The sequence below is a fragment of the Nycticebus coucang genome, chromosome 1, assembly GCF_027406575.1.
Source record: "Nycticebus coucang isolate mNycCou1 chromosome 1, mNycCou1.pri, whole genome shotgun sequence".
Taxonomy (NCBI): domain Eukaryota; kingdom Metazoa; phylum Chordata; class Mammalia; order Primates; family Lorisidae; genus Nycticebus; species Nycticebus coucang.
In genome coordinates, this window is record NC_069780.1 from 150,771,961 (window position 1) to 150,789,731 (window position 17,771).

The following is a 17,771-nucleotide window of genomic DNA, read 5'->3' on the forward strand; positions in this document are numbered from 1 at the left end:
CTGATTACTGTTTACTATGGATCACAGATTCTGCCCATTGTTGTTTAAGATAAAGGTTAACATAATCTTCACTTTCAACTCTGATGTACAAAACTGTAATTTTGGAAAGAGAAGAACAACAGTTGTGGAGAGGCTACTCTCAGTATTCAGAATCCCAGTTTTCTGACGAAGTGTAGTGGACCTAACCCTGTATTAATATTTCTGAGTATTAGCTGACAGTGACAGGCGGCCAGATCCTCTTCGTCGGCGAACACCTTGAACTACTAGAAAAAAAGTGAGCCACAGGCCCCATATGCCGAGGGTGGCGGGTTCAAACCCAGCCCCGGCCAACCTGCAACAAAAAAATAGCCGGGCGTTGTGGCGGGCGCCTGTAGTCCCAGCTACTCGGGAGGCTGAGGCAAGCGAATCGCGTAAGCCCAAGAGTTAGAGGTTGCTGTGAGCCGTGTGACGCCACGGCACTCTACCGAGGGTGGTACTCTGTCTCTACAAAAAAAAAAAAGAAAAAAGTGAAAGACAATTACTAAGGGACATGAATTGATTGTAATCAATTCCAAGGTCTTGGGTAATGATGGAAGAGTTTCACACTTTGACATTGCTTCTTAAAATGTCTATTCTTTTTTCCATAGTGGAACTAAATCAGAATCTTAAACTTTTAGATGCTACAAGGAAATGCATTTGGACTTTCAGATTAGGATGCTCAACAGGTACAGAGCAAATATTACAAAATATGAAAAAATCCAAAGCACTTCAAAGTCCTAAATATATTGGATAAAGGAGACTCAAGCTGGCTGTACCTTTTAAGCACAGAGCACTGTAGAAGACAAAGTAATTATTAGAATTGCTTTCTGTGTTGACAGTGTGTGCAGTAACATGAAATATATTTCATGTGTGCAGACATAAAACGACTCCTAGCCCAGACTCCTATCATAGAGCTTCTTTTTCAAACTCTTGAAGATTTTAGAGTGATAGGAGTATCTTTTGCCATTCATAGTGAGCCCCTGTGGTAACAAAAGACTTTATACTGAAGTATTTAAGGTGAGGCATCTAGCTAGCCTTTGGATAGGGTTAAGTCACCAAAAAGACTAAGTGATTAGAGGGTTGAACTCAGCCTCACCCACTGATCAACAGTAGAACACAAGAAGGTGATGGGAGGGTAGTACACCTAGACAGGGCATGGAAGCTCCATCCCACACAATACCTCACCTTATCCATTTATTCTTCAGTTATTTTTTACAATAAACTGGCAAAGATCAAGTGTTTTCCTGAGTTCTAAGAGGCATCCTACCAAATTAATCAATCCCAAGGACAAAGGGTCACAGAAACCCTAGTTTGTAGCTAGTAAGAAGTACAGGTGTGTCCCACTGACACACGGACCCCCCCACACCCCAATTCTCTAGGCCCAGATATGCTCAGAAATCAGACCCCCTCTCTAGGCACAAACTGGCTGCCCTTTCTAGGCCACACCCTCTGGGCTCTGGCAAGGTCAAGAACAAAGCAGCCATACTTGTTTGGGGTGGTTCCACCCTGAGAAGGGAGCAGACACCCTAATCCCTTCCAGGAAATAAAAACTGCAAGGACCTGATAACCTTGCCCTAGTAAAGGAGAGACTGCCTTCATTCATTTGTTAATGTACTTATTAACTTGGAAAAGACGTTTTTCCGCCTACCAAGTCCTGGCCAAAATGTAATATAGACCCCTAGACAAAGGGCCCGTGGGAGGAATTTCCAACTTAGGTTTTCTTCCCCTTTGCCAGAAGCTCTGGTGCTTTTTTACTGCTGTATTCTTTTATGTCTAATAAAATCCTATCTTACCACTAAAAAAAAAAACAAGAAGAAGAAGAAGAAGAAGAAAGAGAAAAAAGTACAGGGGTTCCAGACTTGCAACTGACATCTGAAGTCGGGGCAATCTCATGGGACTCAGCACCTCAGAGCACTCAACCTGTGCAATCTGACACTATCTCCAGGTAGATCATACCAGTCAGAATTAAAATGAATTACAGGATACCCAGTTGTAGAGTATGCTGGAGGACTGCTTGGTGTGTGCAAAAAAACTTTCCACACATCTGCTCATAGAAATTCTTCTATGTTGCAGAGAGAGAAGAAATGGGTTGTTTTTGCCATTTCTACACAGGTTTTATATTCTAGAATAGCCAAAAGACCTGCATCAATTACTTTCAAAGTAAATGAATGTAGCTACATAGCTTGACTGTACCAAAAACATAAATTACTATGAAAAATCTCAGAAATGATAGGAAATAAACTGTTATTTATTAATAAATGCGCTGGCATCACAGCTCACAGCAACCTCCAACTCCTGGGTTTAGGTGATTCTCTTGCCTCAGCCTCCCCAGTAGCTGGGACTACTACAGGCGCCTACCACAACACCCAGCTATTTTTTTGTTGCAGTTTGGCCGGGGCTGGATTTGAACCCACCAACCTCGGTATATGGGGCCAGCTCCCTACTCATTGAGCCACAGGTTCCGCCCAAGAGCTAAATTCTTAATTGTGTGGCCTCCTTCTATTCTGATTTCCTCTTTAAAGGAAAATACGTAGACAATTAACAGGTGAATTTGATCACCTGTAGTTGTTTTATATCTGCACACTAGCCGAAATTAGAAGGCCAACCAAAAGCTCCTGTTGCAAAGGAAATGGCCTTGAAAAGTTATTTTCTGGGGCGGTGCCTGTGGCTCAAAGGAGTAGGGCGCTGGCTCCATATGCCAAAGGTGGTGGGTTCAAACCCAGCCCCAGCCAAAAAACTGTAAAAAAAAAAAAGAAAGAAAGAAGAAAAGTATGTTCTGTCTCCCCAAATTCTGGGGAACTGAAACCCTGCCTCAAGCCAGTGGTCGGGAAAGGCAAGGAATTATCTCTTGTTTTTAGTGCCACAGAAGATAGCTGAAGATGGGATTAATCCAGGTAGAGGTCCAAACTCTCTCTTTTTTTTTTTTGTGAGACAGAGTTTCACATTGTCACCCTTGGTAGAGTACCCTGGTGTCATAGCTAACAGCAACCTCAAACTCCTGAGTTTAAGCGATTCTCTTGTCTCAGCCTCCCAAGTAGCTCAGGCTACAGGAGCCTGCTACAACGTCTGCCTACTTTTAAGAGACAAGGTCTCACTCTGGCTCAGGCTAGTCTCGAACCTGTGATCTCACACAATGCACCCACCTCGGCCTCCCAAGTGCTGGCGTTATAGATGTGAGCCATCTGTTCCTGCTTGGTCCAGACTGTCTTAACCAAAGATAGGCTGAATCTCATCAGAGGCCATAAGTATCTTGGCCCAAGATGGGATTATAGGATCAGAACCTTTATTGGCTTTTTTTTTTTTTTTTTTTTTTTTTTTGCAGTTTTTGGCCGGGGCTGGGTTTGAACCCACCACCTCCGGCATATGGGGCTGGCGCCCTATCCTTTTGAGCCACAGGCGTCGCCCAGGATCAGAACCTTTAAAAGTTCTGTGCTTCTGCTTAAAAGCAGGAATTTGGATTCTGAGACAACTGTCTACCATTTTCCTCCTTCACCAGCAAAATAAAAAACTTCTCTTTCTTTCTTCTCAAACTACTTATCCCTCTTTTTTCTAATGCAGCTTCAAGGGACAAGTGTCAGATGTTCAGGCAAATTTTCGTTAACACTCCTCATACTAAGTAGGTGGCCTAATCAAAAACATCACATTATGCCTTTTATCAGAAGAAATATAGTGGTATTTCGCACTCTGCAGTCAGACTACTAGTTTTAAAAAAAAAAAATCACTAGTGGTACATAATCTATCCCAAAAGCCCATTTTCTAGCACTGCACTTTCTTCTTAGTAGAATTGGAAAACAGATGACAATTTCAATGCTCTATGATAGTTTGGGGTATTTGTAAATATATCTGTAAAAACTATTCTATTTTTGTATATTGTCAAACTCTTTATTAAAAAGCTATTTTTAGGGCGGCGCCTGTGGCTCAGTCGGTAAGGTGCCGGCCCCATATACCGAGGGTGGTGGGTTCAAACCCGGCCTCGGCCAAACTGCAACCAAAAAATGGCCAGGCGTTGTGGCGGGCGCCTGTGGTCCCAACTACTTAGAGGCTGAGGCAAGAGAATCGCTTAAGCCCAGGAGTTGGAGGTTGCTGTGAGCTGTGTAAGGCCACGGCACTCTACCTAGGGCCATAAAGTGACACTCTGTCTCTACAAAAAAAAAAAAAAAAAAAACAACAAAACTATTTTTAATACTTCTGCCTGATACTTTTAAGTAAAATAAACTTTTTTTTTTTTTTTTTTAAGACAGAATCTCAAGCTGTCGCCCTGGGTAGAGTGCCATGGCGTCACAGCTCACAGCAACCTCAAACTCTTGGGCTTAAGCAATTATCTTGCCTCAGCCTCCCAAGTAGCTGGGACTACAGGTGCCTGCCCCAAGGCTCGGCTATTTTTTGATTGCAGTTGCCATTATTCTTTGGCAGGCCCAGGCTGGGATTTGAACCCACCAGCTCCAGTATACGTGGCTGGCGCCCTAGCCGCTAAGCTACAGGCACTGAGCCTAAAATAAATATTTCTTATCATGCTGTGTAAAAACAAAGAAGGAAAATAAACACTTTTTAAATTAGTGCCTCCTGATACATAACAATATTATAAAGTTCACATTACTCATGAAATCTTAGTCATGTGCCATTCAAAACCTCATTTATTTGAAAAGTAAGTCTTCAAAATAAGTCCTCCATAAGGAAAGACTTCAAAACCCTCTAAGTTTGTTTTTGCAGGTTCTGGCCGGGGCCAGGTTTGAACCTGCCACCTCCAGTATATGGGGCTGACACCCTACTCCTTTGAGCCACAGGCGCCGCCTCCTCCAAGTTTTTAAAACACATTATCTCCAGAGAAAAAGTAAAGGAGGTTATTAGAAGACCAGTATAGAAATTCTTACCAAGTTGGCTCGGCGCCTGTAGTACGGTGGTTACAGCGCCAGCCACATACACTGAAGGTGGCAGATTCAAACCCGGCCCAGGCCAGCTAAACAAGTGCAACAAAAAAATAGCCAGGTGTCATGACTCGTGCCTGTAGTCCCAGCTACTTGGGAGGCTGAGGCAAAAGGATCGCTTGAGCCCAAGAGTTTGAGTTTGCTGTGAGCTGTGACACCATAGCACTCTACTGAGGACAACATACATTGTGAGACTCGGTCTCAAAAAAAAAAAAAAAAAGAAAAAAAATTTTTACCAAGTTTTAGTTGATTTTCTTGAGAAAATGTTTCTTCATTTCCTATGTGTCCTTAGAATAATTGTCAATGACTATCCAATTGTTTGCATGGGAAGGGAGGGCGTCCCAGTTCCCCAAACCCAGCTGACCTGGTTCCACTACTTGGCTAAGCTACAAAGTTCAACCAAGGAACAGTGGTAATTGAAAGCAAAAGTGAGTGGAAACTGAAAATAAAACTGGAGCAGCACAGGCAGCATAAACAGAAAGCAAAATTAACCTGCAGAAGTTTCAGTGTTTTAGATTACGTATACTCAAAAGGGTCTGTTTTAAGGTTTGGAAAGCCTTTTCGTGTTCTTTACCGCATGTCAGTCCTTCCACATCTTCCCCCTTTAAAACAACGTGTAAGGTCTTAGCAAACTCTCTATATCAAGAAACCCATATCTGACAGTACTCTGTCATTCCCAGGAACTCTCTTAAGCATTTTTTTTTTCTTTTCTAGAGGAGCTAGTGAGGAACCAAACTGTCTTGAGTCTGTCACATGAAAGCCTCCTCTCACCAAAGAAAAAGGACACGCCAAAGTAATTAACTTCAAGTTTGTACATTTAAGCCTTTTCCTTTGATACCTTAAATCTTTCCTCCCTAAGGAAATATAATACCTGTCCAGTGTCCTCAACTTAAGATTTATATGAAGGGTCACAGATTAGTAAGTCATCTACATACCAAATAAAGACACTCAGAGGCACTATGTTCAGCTCTCTGAGAAGTTTACTCAGAGCAGTCCCAAAAATTCAAGGACTATCTCAGAATCCCTGGGGCAGTACAGTCCCCACATTAAATGGAAATAATGCCTAGGGTAGGATCTGTCCATTCAATAGCAAAAAGTGGCTCAGACTCCGGGTGAAACTGAGTAGTAAAGATGGCATCGTTCAAATCTAAAGCTGAGTAATAATTTATTGGGCTTCAGGAGGAATCTAAGATATGAGAGTGTAAGGGTTATTGTGGGCACTGGATGCAAAGGAACCATTATTTCATTTACTGCCCTTTGATCTGGATCCACCTCAATTTGACTTTTGTACAGCAAGAATGGGAGTGTTATAAGGAGAAGAACACATCACTAGCATTGTTATTTTTTAGTTGTATAATTGGAGCTAAACCCCTATTCCTCTAGGGTGAGAGGATGTACTCTGCCCTCTTGAGGGAGTCCCATCCCAGGCCTGACGTGGACTTCAGTCTCACTCAGTCACCCTGGGGTTGAATATCAATGGCGTCATAGCTCACAGCAACCTCTAACTCTTGGGCTCAAGCAATTCTCTTGCCTCAGCCTCCCAAGTAGCTGGGACTACAAGCACCTGACACAATGCCTGGCTATTTTTAGAGATGGGGGTCTAGCTCTTGCTCAGGCTGGACTCAAACTCCTGAGCTCAAGCAATCCACCCGCCTTGGTCTTCCAGAGTGCTAGGATTACAGGCGTGAGCCACTGCGCCCAGGAGGTTTCACATTTTTTGCCCTGGCGGTACCCCATCTGCCCACACTTTAGGATCTATATTGGCCAGCTGCTGTGGTATGTCATTTACATTTGTTTATTAATGGCTTTTACTAGTGCTTGTTTAGAAATACTAAAATTCAGAACTTGAAGAGTCCTGTGGTACTTGAGGACTGACTCAAGAAGACAGGTTTCCCTCCTTTCATTTCCTAAACAAGGCATAAAAGATTACTCAAAGGGGCAGGCTCCCAGCATTTCTCATCCCCTCAAATCTTAAATGAAGAGTTAAATTTATGGTGAGTGAAGTCAAGAAATTAGGGTTCCTTTTCTTTGTCCATCTCATACTCACAGGTGAGGGCTCCACACCAGATTCAAAAGACAAGTAGGCTCCAACCGCCCTTGCTCTAGTTATAAACACTGGAAAGAAAGGCCTAGAAAGGCCTAGACAGGACAGAAGTTCCACACAGACTGGCAAGCTGTACTTTAGAATAGTGGCTCTGAGATTTTTACCAGGGTGAGATATAGACCTCAAAGGAAATGACTTTACTTAAAACAAGGTGGAAAAAGTCAGGGCTAAGGAAGATTTCAGAAATAATGGAGATTCTGATGGTAAGAAAACAGAAGGAGCCTGTCATCTCCTTTCAATGAAGAGACCAACTAACTCAGAAAGAACTAGGGAAAGAGCTAAAAGGAGCCCCAATGGGGTCAGAACAAACCTCAGTAGACTGGCCCCAAAACCCACGCCTAGTCTACTTCTATTGAATTTGAACAAAGAGCAATTTATACCCTGGAGTACTGCTGAAAACAATAGAGCCATCAGCTAGCAATTAAGGGAGCTTAACACCTGGGTATCATATCAAAAGAGGCAGACAGCTTTATGACAAGATCAGACAAAAAAAAGAGAGCCTTGATAAAATCACCTCCATCCCTCCCTGTGCACACGGCCTTTACTCTCTGTAACTCATCCATTTCACTTGCCCAAGTAGACAAAGAAGGTCAATATTTAAAATGAATATCGCAAGGATGAAGAATAATTCTAAATCACCACGTTCTTGAAATTATGCTCAAATTAGATAATGTTTGGCAAAGCACTTTGCAACTAAAGTACACCACATATGTTGGACGGCATTATTACTTAAAAAGGCAATCAATAAAAGATAGTAAAAAAACAATATAGAAAAAGGGAGTATGTATAATAAGTAATATTCCAAGTATCTGGTATGAATTAAAATTTGTGGAACACTGATATAAAGGATAATTTAAAAGTAAATGGTTTAGCATGTCGATGATACACTGAAAACTGACTTAATAAAACCAATTAAATATGAAATAACTTAATATAAAAATGTACTTCTCTGCAAAGATACTAAGCCTTCACACTTTAATTTCATTTGTGTTGAACATGAATGAGAGAGAGGCAGACAAAAAGAGAGAGATGCAGGAAAGAGTACCTTTGTTGATGATGGTGGAGTAGGAAAATTAAGCCAGGCTGGAGCAAAGTCATGCTGCGCCATTTAGGTCCAGTCTCTCCAACTCAGTGAAACAAGGCTTCAACACCTCATGGCAAGTCCCTGTCATACAAAAATGGAAGGAATTAGACCTGTAGCTCCTGGCCAAAAATGATCTCCTTTAAAGTACAATTAACTTACTACTATAAAACTCCATTTATAAGGGAAAAATCTAGAAAAGGCAAAAACTACAGTGAAAAAAACTGATCATTGGGGGAAGGTGATGACTACATGAGGCAAAAGGAATTTTTTGGCTGAGTATTTTTTGTGATTGTGGTGGTTATACAATCATTCACATTTGTCAAAACTTAAATTATAAACTTAAAGTTGATTATTTTTCATAAAAAGTACAGAGTACATTTATGATGTATTCTTGCCCTGAAATATGAAATCTGATCTAACTCTACCAATGGTAGGAAATTCAACTTAGAGTAACAAGTTAAAGCACAAGTAGGAGAAGTAATCTTCCAAATTTAGATCATAGGCTATTCCAAATCAAATATTCTAGTTTCTCCAACAAATAACAGCAATTAATAGATAATTCATCAAATACATGTGTGGACCAAAGTATGGCTCCCTACTTAAAATCAACCTTAAAAAGTATGAAAAAGCAAAAATGTGAACATAAAAGCTGGATGTCTTATTAAATGGCATTAAAGAATCATTTTAGATGTGGTAATGGCATGGTAGTTATGATGTTTTAAAAGAAAGACCATCTGGACTTTGTTTTAAAATATACCAGGGAATGCTGATAGGTTATATTTGAAACAAGGTTGTCCCTATGTCTGTAAATGCTGAGGCTGTATGTTGGTACAAAGAAGTGCATACTCTTCTCTCTACTTAATGTATGAAAATTTCCATAACAAAATGTTTTTTGTAATAACAATTATCACAAATAAGTCTTAAAAATACTTTAGAAACTACTCTTCTCCATTCTAACTTTAGTTTTTCCGGAGGTTGTCTGAACAGAATCAATAAAGGTTTGGGGATCAAGACCAGACCAGAATCTAAACATATTAAATTCATGATGTTTTTAAAAATAAGGCAGAAGTCAACGGGGCAACTGTTCTCATTTCCATATAGAGCTTAGAGTATTCGTCAATCTTCCTAAATCAAAATTTCTAAACATGAAAATATGTAAGTTTACTAATAACAAATTAGCATAAGGCTTTATATTTATAACTGCATAAAAACCGCAAAGTGAAATTTTAACAAATGATCAAAAATATCACTGTACACATTATGGGAAGCTGGGGGGGGAGGGGTTGGACTACCTGAGCTCAGGAGTTCAAGACCAGCCTGAACAAAAACAAGACCGTGTCTCTACTAAAAATAGAAAAATTAGCCAAGTGTCATGGTGGGGTGCCTGTCATCCCAACTACTGGGGAGGCTGAGGCAGAAGGATCCCTTGAACCCAAGAGTTTGAGGTTGCTGTGACTAGGCTGAGGCCCTGGTACTCTATAGCCTGGGACAACAGAGTCAGACTGACTCCAAAATAATAACAACTCACAATGGACGTGAAAATGATCATAAAGATTAAGGGAGAGAATCCCTGATACAATCTGAAAAACCTGAGATCAAGTCCAATAAAACATTAATGAAGACCTCCTGGTGCTTACCACATGCTGTGTTCTTATACTGACTGCATAGAAAGAGGAGGCAGAGTAAACCTGCCCTATGTACACCCCTGCCCACACCCCATGCCTAGTCTGTATTGTGAATGCGGGAACATGGAAGAAAGAAAGAAAAAAAAAAGGAAACAATTAAGTTTTAAGATTGTCAGGCTGTATGTAGTGGCTCTTGCCTGTAATCCTTTCACTTTGGGAGGCTGAGGCAGGAATACCACTGGAGGCCAGAATATAGAAGTTGCAGTGAGTTGTGTTGGCAACAGAATGAGACCTTATGTCCTCACCCTGCTCCAAAAAAAAGTGTACTTGATCAAAATATACCACACATCACAAAAATACAGGCAGGCATTCAGGAGTTCTATTTCTTTATCTGCATTACATTTAGAAGTCTTGTGAAAAGTAAAAAAATGAAAAATGAAAAGTATTTTAGAATTTAAAGGAATTTTATATTATCTCTTTTATCAAATATTAAACTGTGCTGATAAATATTTTTCCAACAACTTTTTGTTGAAAACTCTTTAAAATTGGGCGGCGCCTGTGGCTCAGTCGGTGGGGCGCCAGCCCCATATACCAAGGGTGGTGGGTTCAAACCCGGCCCCGGCCGAACTGCAAACCAAAAAATAGCTGGGCGTTGTGGCTGGCGCCTGTAGTCCCAGCTACTCGGAAGGCTGAGGCAAGGGAATCGCTTCAGCCCAGGAGTTGGAGGTTGCTGTGAGCTGTGTGATGCCATGGCACTCTACCGAGGGCCATAAAGTGAGACTGTCTCTACCAAAAAAAAAAAGAAAGAAAAAAGAAAACTCTTTAAAATTATAGATCCAGTAAAAAAATTCACAAAAAGCTCCAGAGAATTTAAAATAACAAAAAAAATTTAAAAGTTTATCATCTAAGGCCTGGTGAAGTGGCTCACAACCGTAAACCCGCAACTTTGGGAGCCCAAGGTGGGTGGATTGCTTGAGCTCATGAGTTCAAGACCTGAGCAAAACCAAGACCCCACCTCTACTAAAAAATAGAAAAACTGAGGCAAGACAGTATCGCTTGGGCCCAAGATGGAGGTTGCTGTGAGCTGTGATGCCATTGCACTCTACAAGGCAACAGCCTGACACTGTCTCAAAAAAAAAAAAAAAAAAAAAAGGTTTATCGTTTAAAATAAAAAGGTAAGCCCAAAATGGTGGCTCAGGCCTATAGTCCTAGCACTGTGGGGGGGGAGGGGGGCTAAGCAAGGTGGATCCCTTAAGCAAGACCCCTATCTCTACTAAAAATATAAAAACTGGCTGGGCATGGTGGTCGGTGACTATAGTCTCAGCCACTGGGGAGGCTGAGGCAATAGGATCACTTGAACACCGGAGTTTGAGGTTGCTGAGAACTAAGAGGCTACCACGCTCTACCCATGGTCATGGAATGTCCCCCCCAAAAAAATTTTTAAATAAAAAATAAAATTTAAAGAAAATATTATATGAAAAAGTGAAAAGTTATACACTGAAAATTATGTCTAGAGACAAACCAAAAAAATCACCTATTTGTTTCTGCAATGTATTTATAAATTTTAACATAAATCTAGTTTTATTTTGGGTTTTTTTGTTTGTTTGTTTGATTTGGAACAGTGCCTCACTTTGTCGCCTTCGGTAGAGTGCTGTGCTGTCACAACTCACAGCAACCTCAAACTGTTGGGCTTAAGCAATTCTCTTGCCTCAGCCTCCCAAGTAGCTAGGACTACAGGCACCCGCCATGATGCCCAGCTATTTTTTGGTTGAAGTTGTCATGCTTGTTTGACAGGCCAGGGCTGGATTCCAACCCACCAGGTGCATTGGTATGTGGCTGGCACCCTACCACTGAGGTATAGGCACGGAGCCAGTTTTTTTTCTTTTTTTTTTTCTTTTTGAGACGGTCTCACTTTGTCACCCTCAGTAGAGTGCCGGGGCATCATAGCTCACAGCAACCTCAAACTCTTGGGCATAAGCAATCCCCTTGCCTCAGCCTCCCAGGTAGCTGGGACTATAGGCGCCAGCCACAACGCCCAGCTATTTTAGAGATGAGGTCTCGCTCTGGCTCAGGCTGATCTGGAACTCATGAGCTCAGGCAATCCACCCGACTCAGACTCCCAGAGTGCTAGGATTTACAGGTGGGAGCCACCTCGCTGGGCCATAATTCTAGCTCTTAATGAATAAAGTATTTTGATTGGCTAATGAAGGAGTTCATTCATGATTTGAAAAAAGGTACAGAGTGATATTTCAAGTTCCACTCCACTCATTTTAAATGTGCTATCTGATTTTCATTCCATCTTCCTTTCCTGTGTAATAAGGTTATAGGTTGAACTATGTATGCCCCAACCCAAATTCATATATTGAAGTCATAACCCCCAATATTTCAGAATGCAGCAGTATTTTCAGATAAGGTCTTTAACTTAAAGTGAAGGTATCTGAGTGGGTCCAACTCCAGTCAGACTGTGTCCTTAAATGTGGTGCCCACATTTCCTCTTATAAAGGATGAGACACCAAGGATGCCAAGCCCAGAGAAAAGAAAAAGATCCTATGAAAAGGCAGCAAGAGGGTGGCCATCTGCAAGCCAAGGAAAGAGATTTAGGAAACAACCAACCCTCTGGTAACCCCCAGATCTTGAATTTAACGCCTCCAAAACTGCAAAAAAGAAAAAAAAAAAAATTTCTGCTATTTAAGCCACTTAGTCTCTGGTACTTGGTTATGGCAACCCAATACAAACAAACAAGAACATTAGAAATGAACCAAATGAAAATGCTGAGACTGGCATACACAGGAGAATACTGGCACACAAGAAGACTACTACCCCCACCCTAAAAAAGCACAATCCAAGAAATCAAGATTCCACAGTGCATTAGAAACCACCTAACAGATTCCATTATATGTATTAAGGTCTTAAGGTCCCATGTGGACATAAGAATTTATGAGTTAGAATACTGCAAGGATCAGGCAGCGCCTGTGGCTCAGTCGGTAAGGCGCCGGCCCCATATACCAAGGTTGGAGGGTTCAAACCTGGCCCCGGCTAAACTGCAACCAAAAAATAGCTGAGCATTGTGGCGGGCACCTGTAGTCCCAGCTACTCAGGAGGCTGAAGCAAGAGAATCGCTTAAGCCCAGGAGTTGGAGGTTGCTGTGAGCTGTGTGATGCCATGGCACTCTACCGAGGGCCATAAAGTGAGACTCTGTCTCTACAAAAAAAAAGAAAAGAATACTGCAAGGATCAAAACGCTAATTCTCCATCTCATCCAATTTACAAGCTGTTCATAAACTGATGGATGAAATCCATCGACAATAAAAATTTCCCCAGGGGAAAAGTCAGTCCTAGGGAGAAAGCTTAAGTGTATGTCTTTAAGAATACATGCCTGAGTCCAGGCGCAGAGGCTCATGCCTATAGTCCTAGCTCTCTGGGAGGCCTGAGGAGGGTAGACTGCTTGAGCTCACAAGTTCGAGACCAGCCTGAGCAAGATCAAGACACCCCCCCCCACACGTCTCTACTAAAAATAGGATAACTGAGGCAAGAGGATCACTTGAGCCCAGAGCTGGAGCTGTGAGCTATGACGATGGCCACAATACTTTAAAAAAGAAAAAAAGGGGGCGGTGCCTATGGCTCAAAGTGATAGGGTGCCCACCCCATATGCCAGAGGTGGCGGGTTCAAACCCAGCCCTGGATAAAAACTGCAAAAAAAAAAAAAAAGAAAAGAAAAGAAACCATGCCTGAATTTATTTTTTATTTTATTTATTTTGCTGGGTTTGAACCCACCACTGCCGGCATCCTACTCCAGTAAGCCACAGGCACCACCCCACATGCCTAAATTTAAAAAAAATAAATAAATAAAAGTACAAAATACTATCCTTCAGATTGAAAAATAATACACTTTGACACAAAGTAGACAAGAAATCAAACTTTTCCTGCCTTGTGATTTCTCTCTGTGTCACCCTCATTAGAGTGCCAAAGCTTCACAGCAACCTCAAAGTCTTGGGCTTTAGCAATTCTCTTGCCTTAGCCTCCCAAGTACCCGAGACTACAGGCACCTGTGACTACAAGCACCCACCATAACCCGGGACTATTTTTCGTTGCAGTTGTCATTGTTTACCTGGCTCAGGCTGGGTAAACATCGGTGCATGTGGCCACTGCTGTAACCACTGTGCAACGGGCGCCGAGCCCGATATTTTATTTTTGAACCTACCAAATTTGCACTACTTTTTTTTTCTCACTTTATCACCCATGGTATAATGCAGAGCCATCATAGCTCACAGCAACCTCAGACTCTTGGGCTCAAGGAATTCCCTTGCTTCAACCTCCCAAGTAGTTGGAACTATAGGCACTCACCACCACTCCTGTAGTCTCAGGCAATCCATTGGCCTCGAACCTGTGAGCTCAGGAAATCCACCCACCTTGGTCTCCCAAAGTGCTGGGATTATAGGTGTGAGCCACCACACCTGGCCAGACTATCTTTATATTAGTTCATATTTCAGGTAACTTAAAAATAAGCTTTAAAAATAACCCCCAAGGTGGCACCTGTGACTCAGTGAGTAGGGCACCGACCCCATATACCGAGGGCAGCTGGTTAGAACCAGCCCCGGCCAAACTGCAACAACAACAAAAAGTAGTTGGGCATTGTGGTGGGCACCTGTAGTCCCAGCTACTCGGGAAGCTGAGGCAAGAGAATTGCCTAAGCCCAAGAGCTGGAGGTTGCTGTGAGCTGGGACGCCCCAGTACTCTACCAAGAGTGACAAAGTGAGACTCTATCTCTAAAAATAAAAATGAAATAACCCACCAAGCCCATCAAAAACACCCAAAAAAGGCTCGGTGCCCATAGCACAGTGGTTGCGGCACCAGCCACATACACCAAAGGTGGCAGGTTCAAACCGGGCCCAGGCTAGCTAAACAACAGCTAAACAACTGCAACAAAAAATAGCCGGGAGTTGTGGCAGGCGCCTGTAGTCCCAGCTACTTGGGAGGCTGAGGAAAGAGAATCGCTTAAGCCCAAGAGTTTGAGGTTGCTGTGAGCTGTGATACCACAGCACTCTACTGAGGGTAACATAGTGAGACTCTGTCTTAAAAAAAAAAATACACCCAAAATGATCAAACAATACCTAAGGAATTCTAACTATGGGCACAGTATAAAGTAAAAATCTTAAAATATCAGCAAACTGGAGCTGGGGACAGTGGGTCAAGCATGTAGGGAGACTGAGGCAGGAGGAATGCCTCAGTCTAGGAATTCAAGACCAGCCTAACAACACGATGAGAGACTCTGAGCTGTCACCCTGGTTAGAGTGCTGGGGCATCACAGCTCACAGCAACCACCAACTCCTGAGCTCAAGTGATTCTCCTGCCTCCGCATCCCAAGTAGCTGAGACTACAGGCGCCTGCCACATCGCCTGGCTATTTTTTTTGGTTGCAGCCATCATTGTTCTTTGGCAGGTCGGGCTGGATTTGAACCCGCCAGCTCAGGGGTATGTGGCTGGTGCCTTAACCACTTGAGCCACAGGCGCCAAGACTCAAAACAAATTTTTTAAATGCAAAAAATTAGCAGGGTTAGGGTGCACATCAGTAGTCCCACCTATTCTGAAGGCTGAGGTAGTATACAAAAATGATGCCTGAGAATAGCCATTGTACTGCCGCGCCCAAGTGCACAGCAAGACCCCATCTCTAAATCAAAATAAGGAAAAGAGAAAAGGAATCAAAATTAGAAACCAGTAAAATCATTCCCATTTGCAGATGACACAATCTTATATACAAAAATTCCAGCATCTAGGAAAAAACAACTAGAGCTAACAAATTCAGCAACACTGCAAGATACATTAACACAGTTTTACATGTAAGCTTGGAATAAAAATCAAAGAAATTGGGTTGGCGCCTGTGGCACAGTGAGTAGGGCGCTGGGCCCATATACCAAGGGTGGCAGGTTCGAACCCAGCCCTGGCCAAACTACAACAAAAAGAATAGCTGGGTGTTGTGGCAGGAGCCTGTAGTCCCAGCTACTTGGGAAGCTAAGGCAAGAGAATCGGCTAAGCCCAAGAGCTGGAGGTTGCTGTGAGGTGTGACGCCACAGCACTCTACTGAGGGCGACAAAGTAAGACTCTGTCTCTTAAAAAAAAAAAGAAAGAAATTAAGAAAACAATTCTATTCACAACGGCATCTAAAACTATAAAATACCTATAAGTAAATCTAATCAAGAAGGTCTTGTCTCAAGCGGCTAAGGCGCCAGCCATATACACCTGAGAGAGCAGGTTTGAATTCTGCCAGGGCCCGCCAAGCAACAATGATGGCTGCAACCAAAAAACGGCCAGGTGTTGTGGCAGGCGCCTGTAGTCCCACCTACTTGGGAGGCAGAGGCAGGAGAATCGCTTGAGCCCAGGAGTTAGAGGTTGCTATGAGCTGTATCGCTTGAGCCCAGGAGTTAGAGGTTGCTATGAGCTGTGATGCCACAGTACTCTACCCAGGGCAACAGCTTGAGGCTGTGTCTCAAAAAAAAAATGGTCTTAAAAACTGTACGCTAAATCTATAAAGCAATGCTAAGCTGCTTTATTCAGGTGACTCAGCTGTAATCCTAGGACTCTGGGAGGCCAAAATAGGAGGCTACCTTGAGCTCAAGAGTTTGAGACCAGCTGGAGCAAGATTGATGAAAAACAGAAAACTGATTCAGGAGTGGTGGCATGCACCTGTAGTTCCAGCCACTCAAGAGATTAAGGCAGGATGAATGCCTAAACCCAGAAGTTTGCTGCGAGCTAAGCTGAGGTCATGGAGTTCTAGCCTAGAGAACTGGCGCCACAGCTCACAGCAATCTCAAACTCTTGGGCCTAAGCAATTATCAGGCCTCAGCCTCCCATGTAGCTGGGATTACAGGAGCCCGCCACATCACCCAGCCATTTCTTTGTTGTAATCGTCATTATTGTTCAGCTGGCCCGGGGCCAGCCTGGGTGTATGTGGCTGGTGCCCTATCCACTGAGCAATAGGCACCACCCAAAATATGTTAAGAAGTAAAAGAAGCCCAAAACAGGGCAGCACCTGTAGCTAAGTGGGTAAGGCACCGGCCCCATATACCAAGGGTGGTCGAACCCGGCCCCAGCCAAACTGCAACAAAAATACAGCCGGGCATTGTGGTGGGCGCCTGTAGTCCCACTTGCCTGGGAGGCTGAGGTTAGAGAATGGCTTAAGCCCAAGATATGGAGGTTGCTGTGAGCTGTAACAGCCACAGTACCCTACCAAGGGTGACAAAGTAAGACTGTGTCTCTAAATATATATAGAGAGATAGAAGCCAAAAACAAAAGATCACATATTATATAATCCCAATAACATGAAATACCGTGTTAATAAGCAGGTAGCAAAAAAACCCATTGGTGTTTCCAGGGACTGACTGCTGGGAGGGTGAAATGAGTGACTGCTTGAAAGATACAGGTTTTTCTTTTGGGATGATGAAACATTCTGAAACTTGATAGAGGTGGTGGTTTTACAAGATTCTGAATGTACTAAATACCAATGAATTGAACACTTTCAGAGGTTAACTTTATGTAATATGACTTCTACCTCAATTTTAAAAAATATGAGTACGGTACTGCGTTATAACCTCTTGAATAAAATAAGAAACCATGAATCCAGATAAATATAAAAACATAAACACTTGACGAACAGGTTATCATACAACTTTAATCTTAAGTACATTCCAAAAAATATTAATTACAGCTTTCTAATTTATTTACTAAAGCCTACCAAATGTCACCTCAATCAAGAGATCAAACTGAACATCATCAATAACAGAACTTGAAATTGCATACTACGTGACACTTAACAAAACAGGCACTTTAATCCTGTAATATTCTTGGGTCCAAACACATACAACCTGAATCTAAACATGAGAAAAGCCATTACAAGGGATCTATAAATAATTGATCTAGACAAAACAGTGAGACCACATTTTTACAATAAAGTAAAAAGAATTAACCAGGTATGGTAGCACATGCATAAAAACTACTTTAGAGGCTAATAAGTCAGGAAGAC

The 17,771-nt window shown here is 42.3% G+C and overlaps 1 protein-coding gene and 1 non-coding gene across 4 annotated transcripts in view; one reads left to right on the top strand and one right to left on the bottom strand.

The window, feature by feature from the left end:
• The window catches only part of GPBP1 (GC-rich promoter binding protein 1), an 81,496-nt gene that overhangs the window by 39,006 nt on the left and 24,719 nt on the right, over positions 1–17,771 (bottom strand). For 2 of the 3 annotated variants that reach the window (XM_053590291.1, XM_053590290.1), the window contains exon 4: positions 8,093–8,212. The exons of the other annotated variant lie outside the window; for it this stretch is intronic. In XM_053590291.1, coding sequence (XP_053446266.1) covers positions 8,093–8,155 — 63 coding nt within the window. In that variant the 5' untranslated portion in view covers positions 8,156–8,212. The remainder of the gene's footprint in view (positions 1–8,092; positions 8,213–17,771) is intronic. 3 annotated transcript variants of the gene reach the window in all.
• Positions 9,752–9,883, top strand: LOC128593311 (small nucleolar RNA SNORA51). Its single transcript, XR_008382323.1, has one exon. It is a non-coding gene; the product is annotated as a small nucleolar RNA SNORA51 (small nucleolar RNA).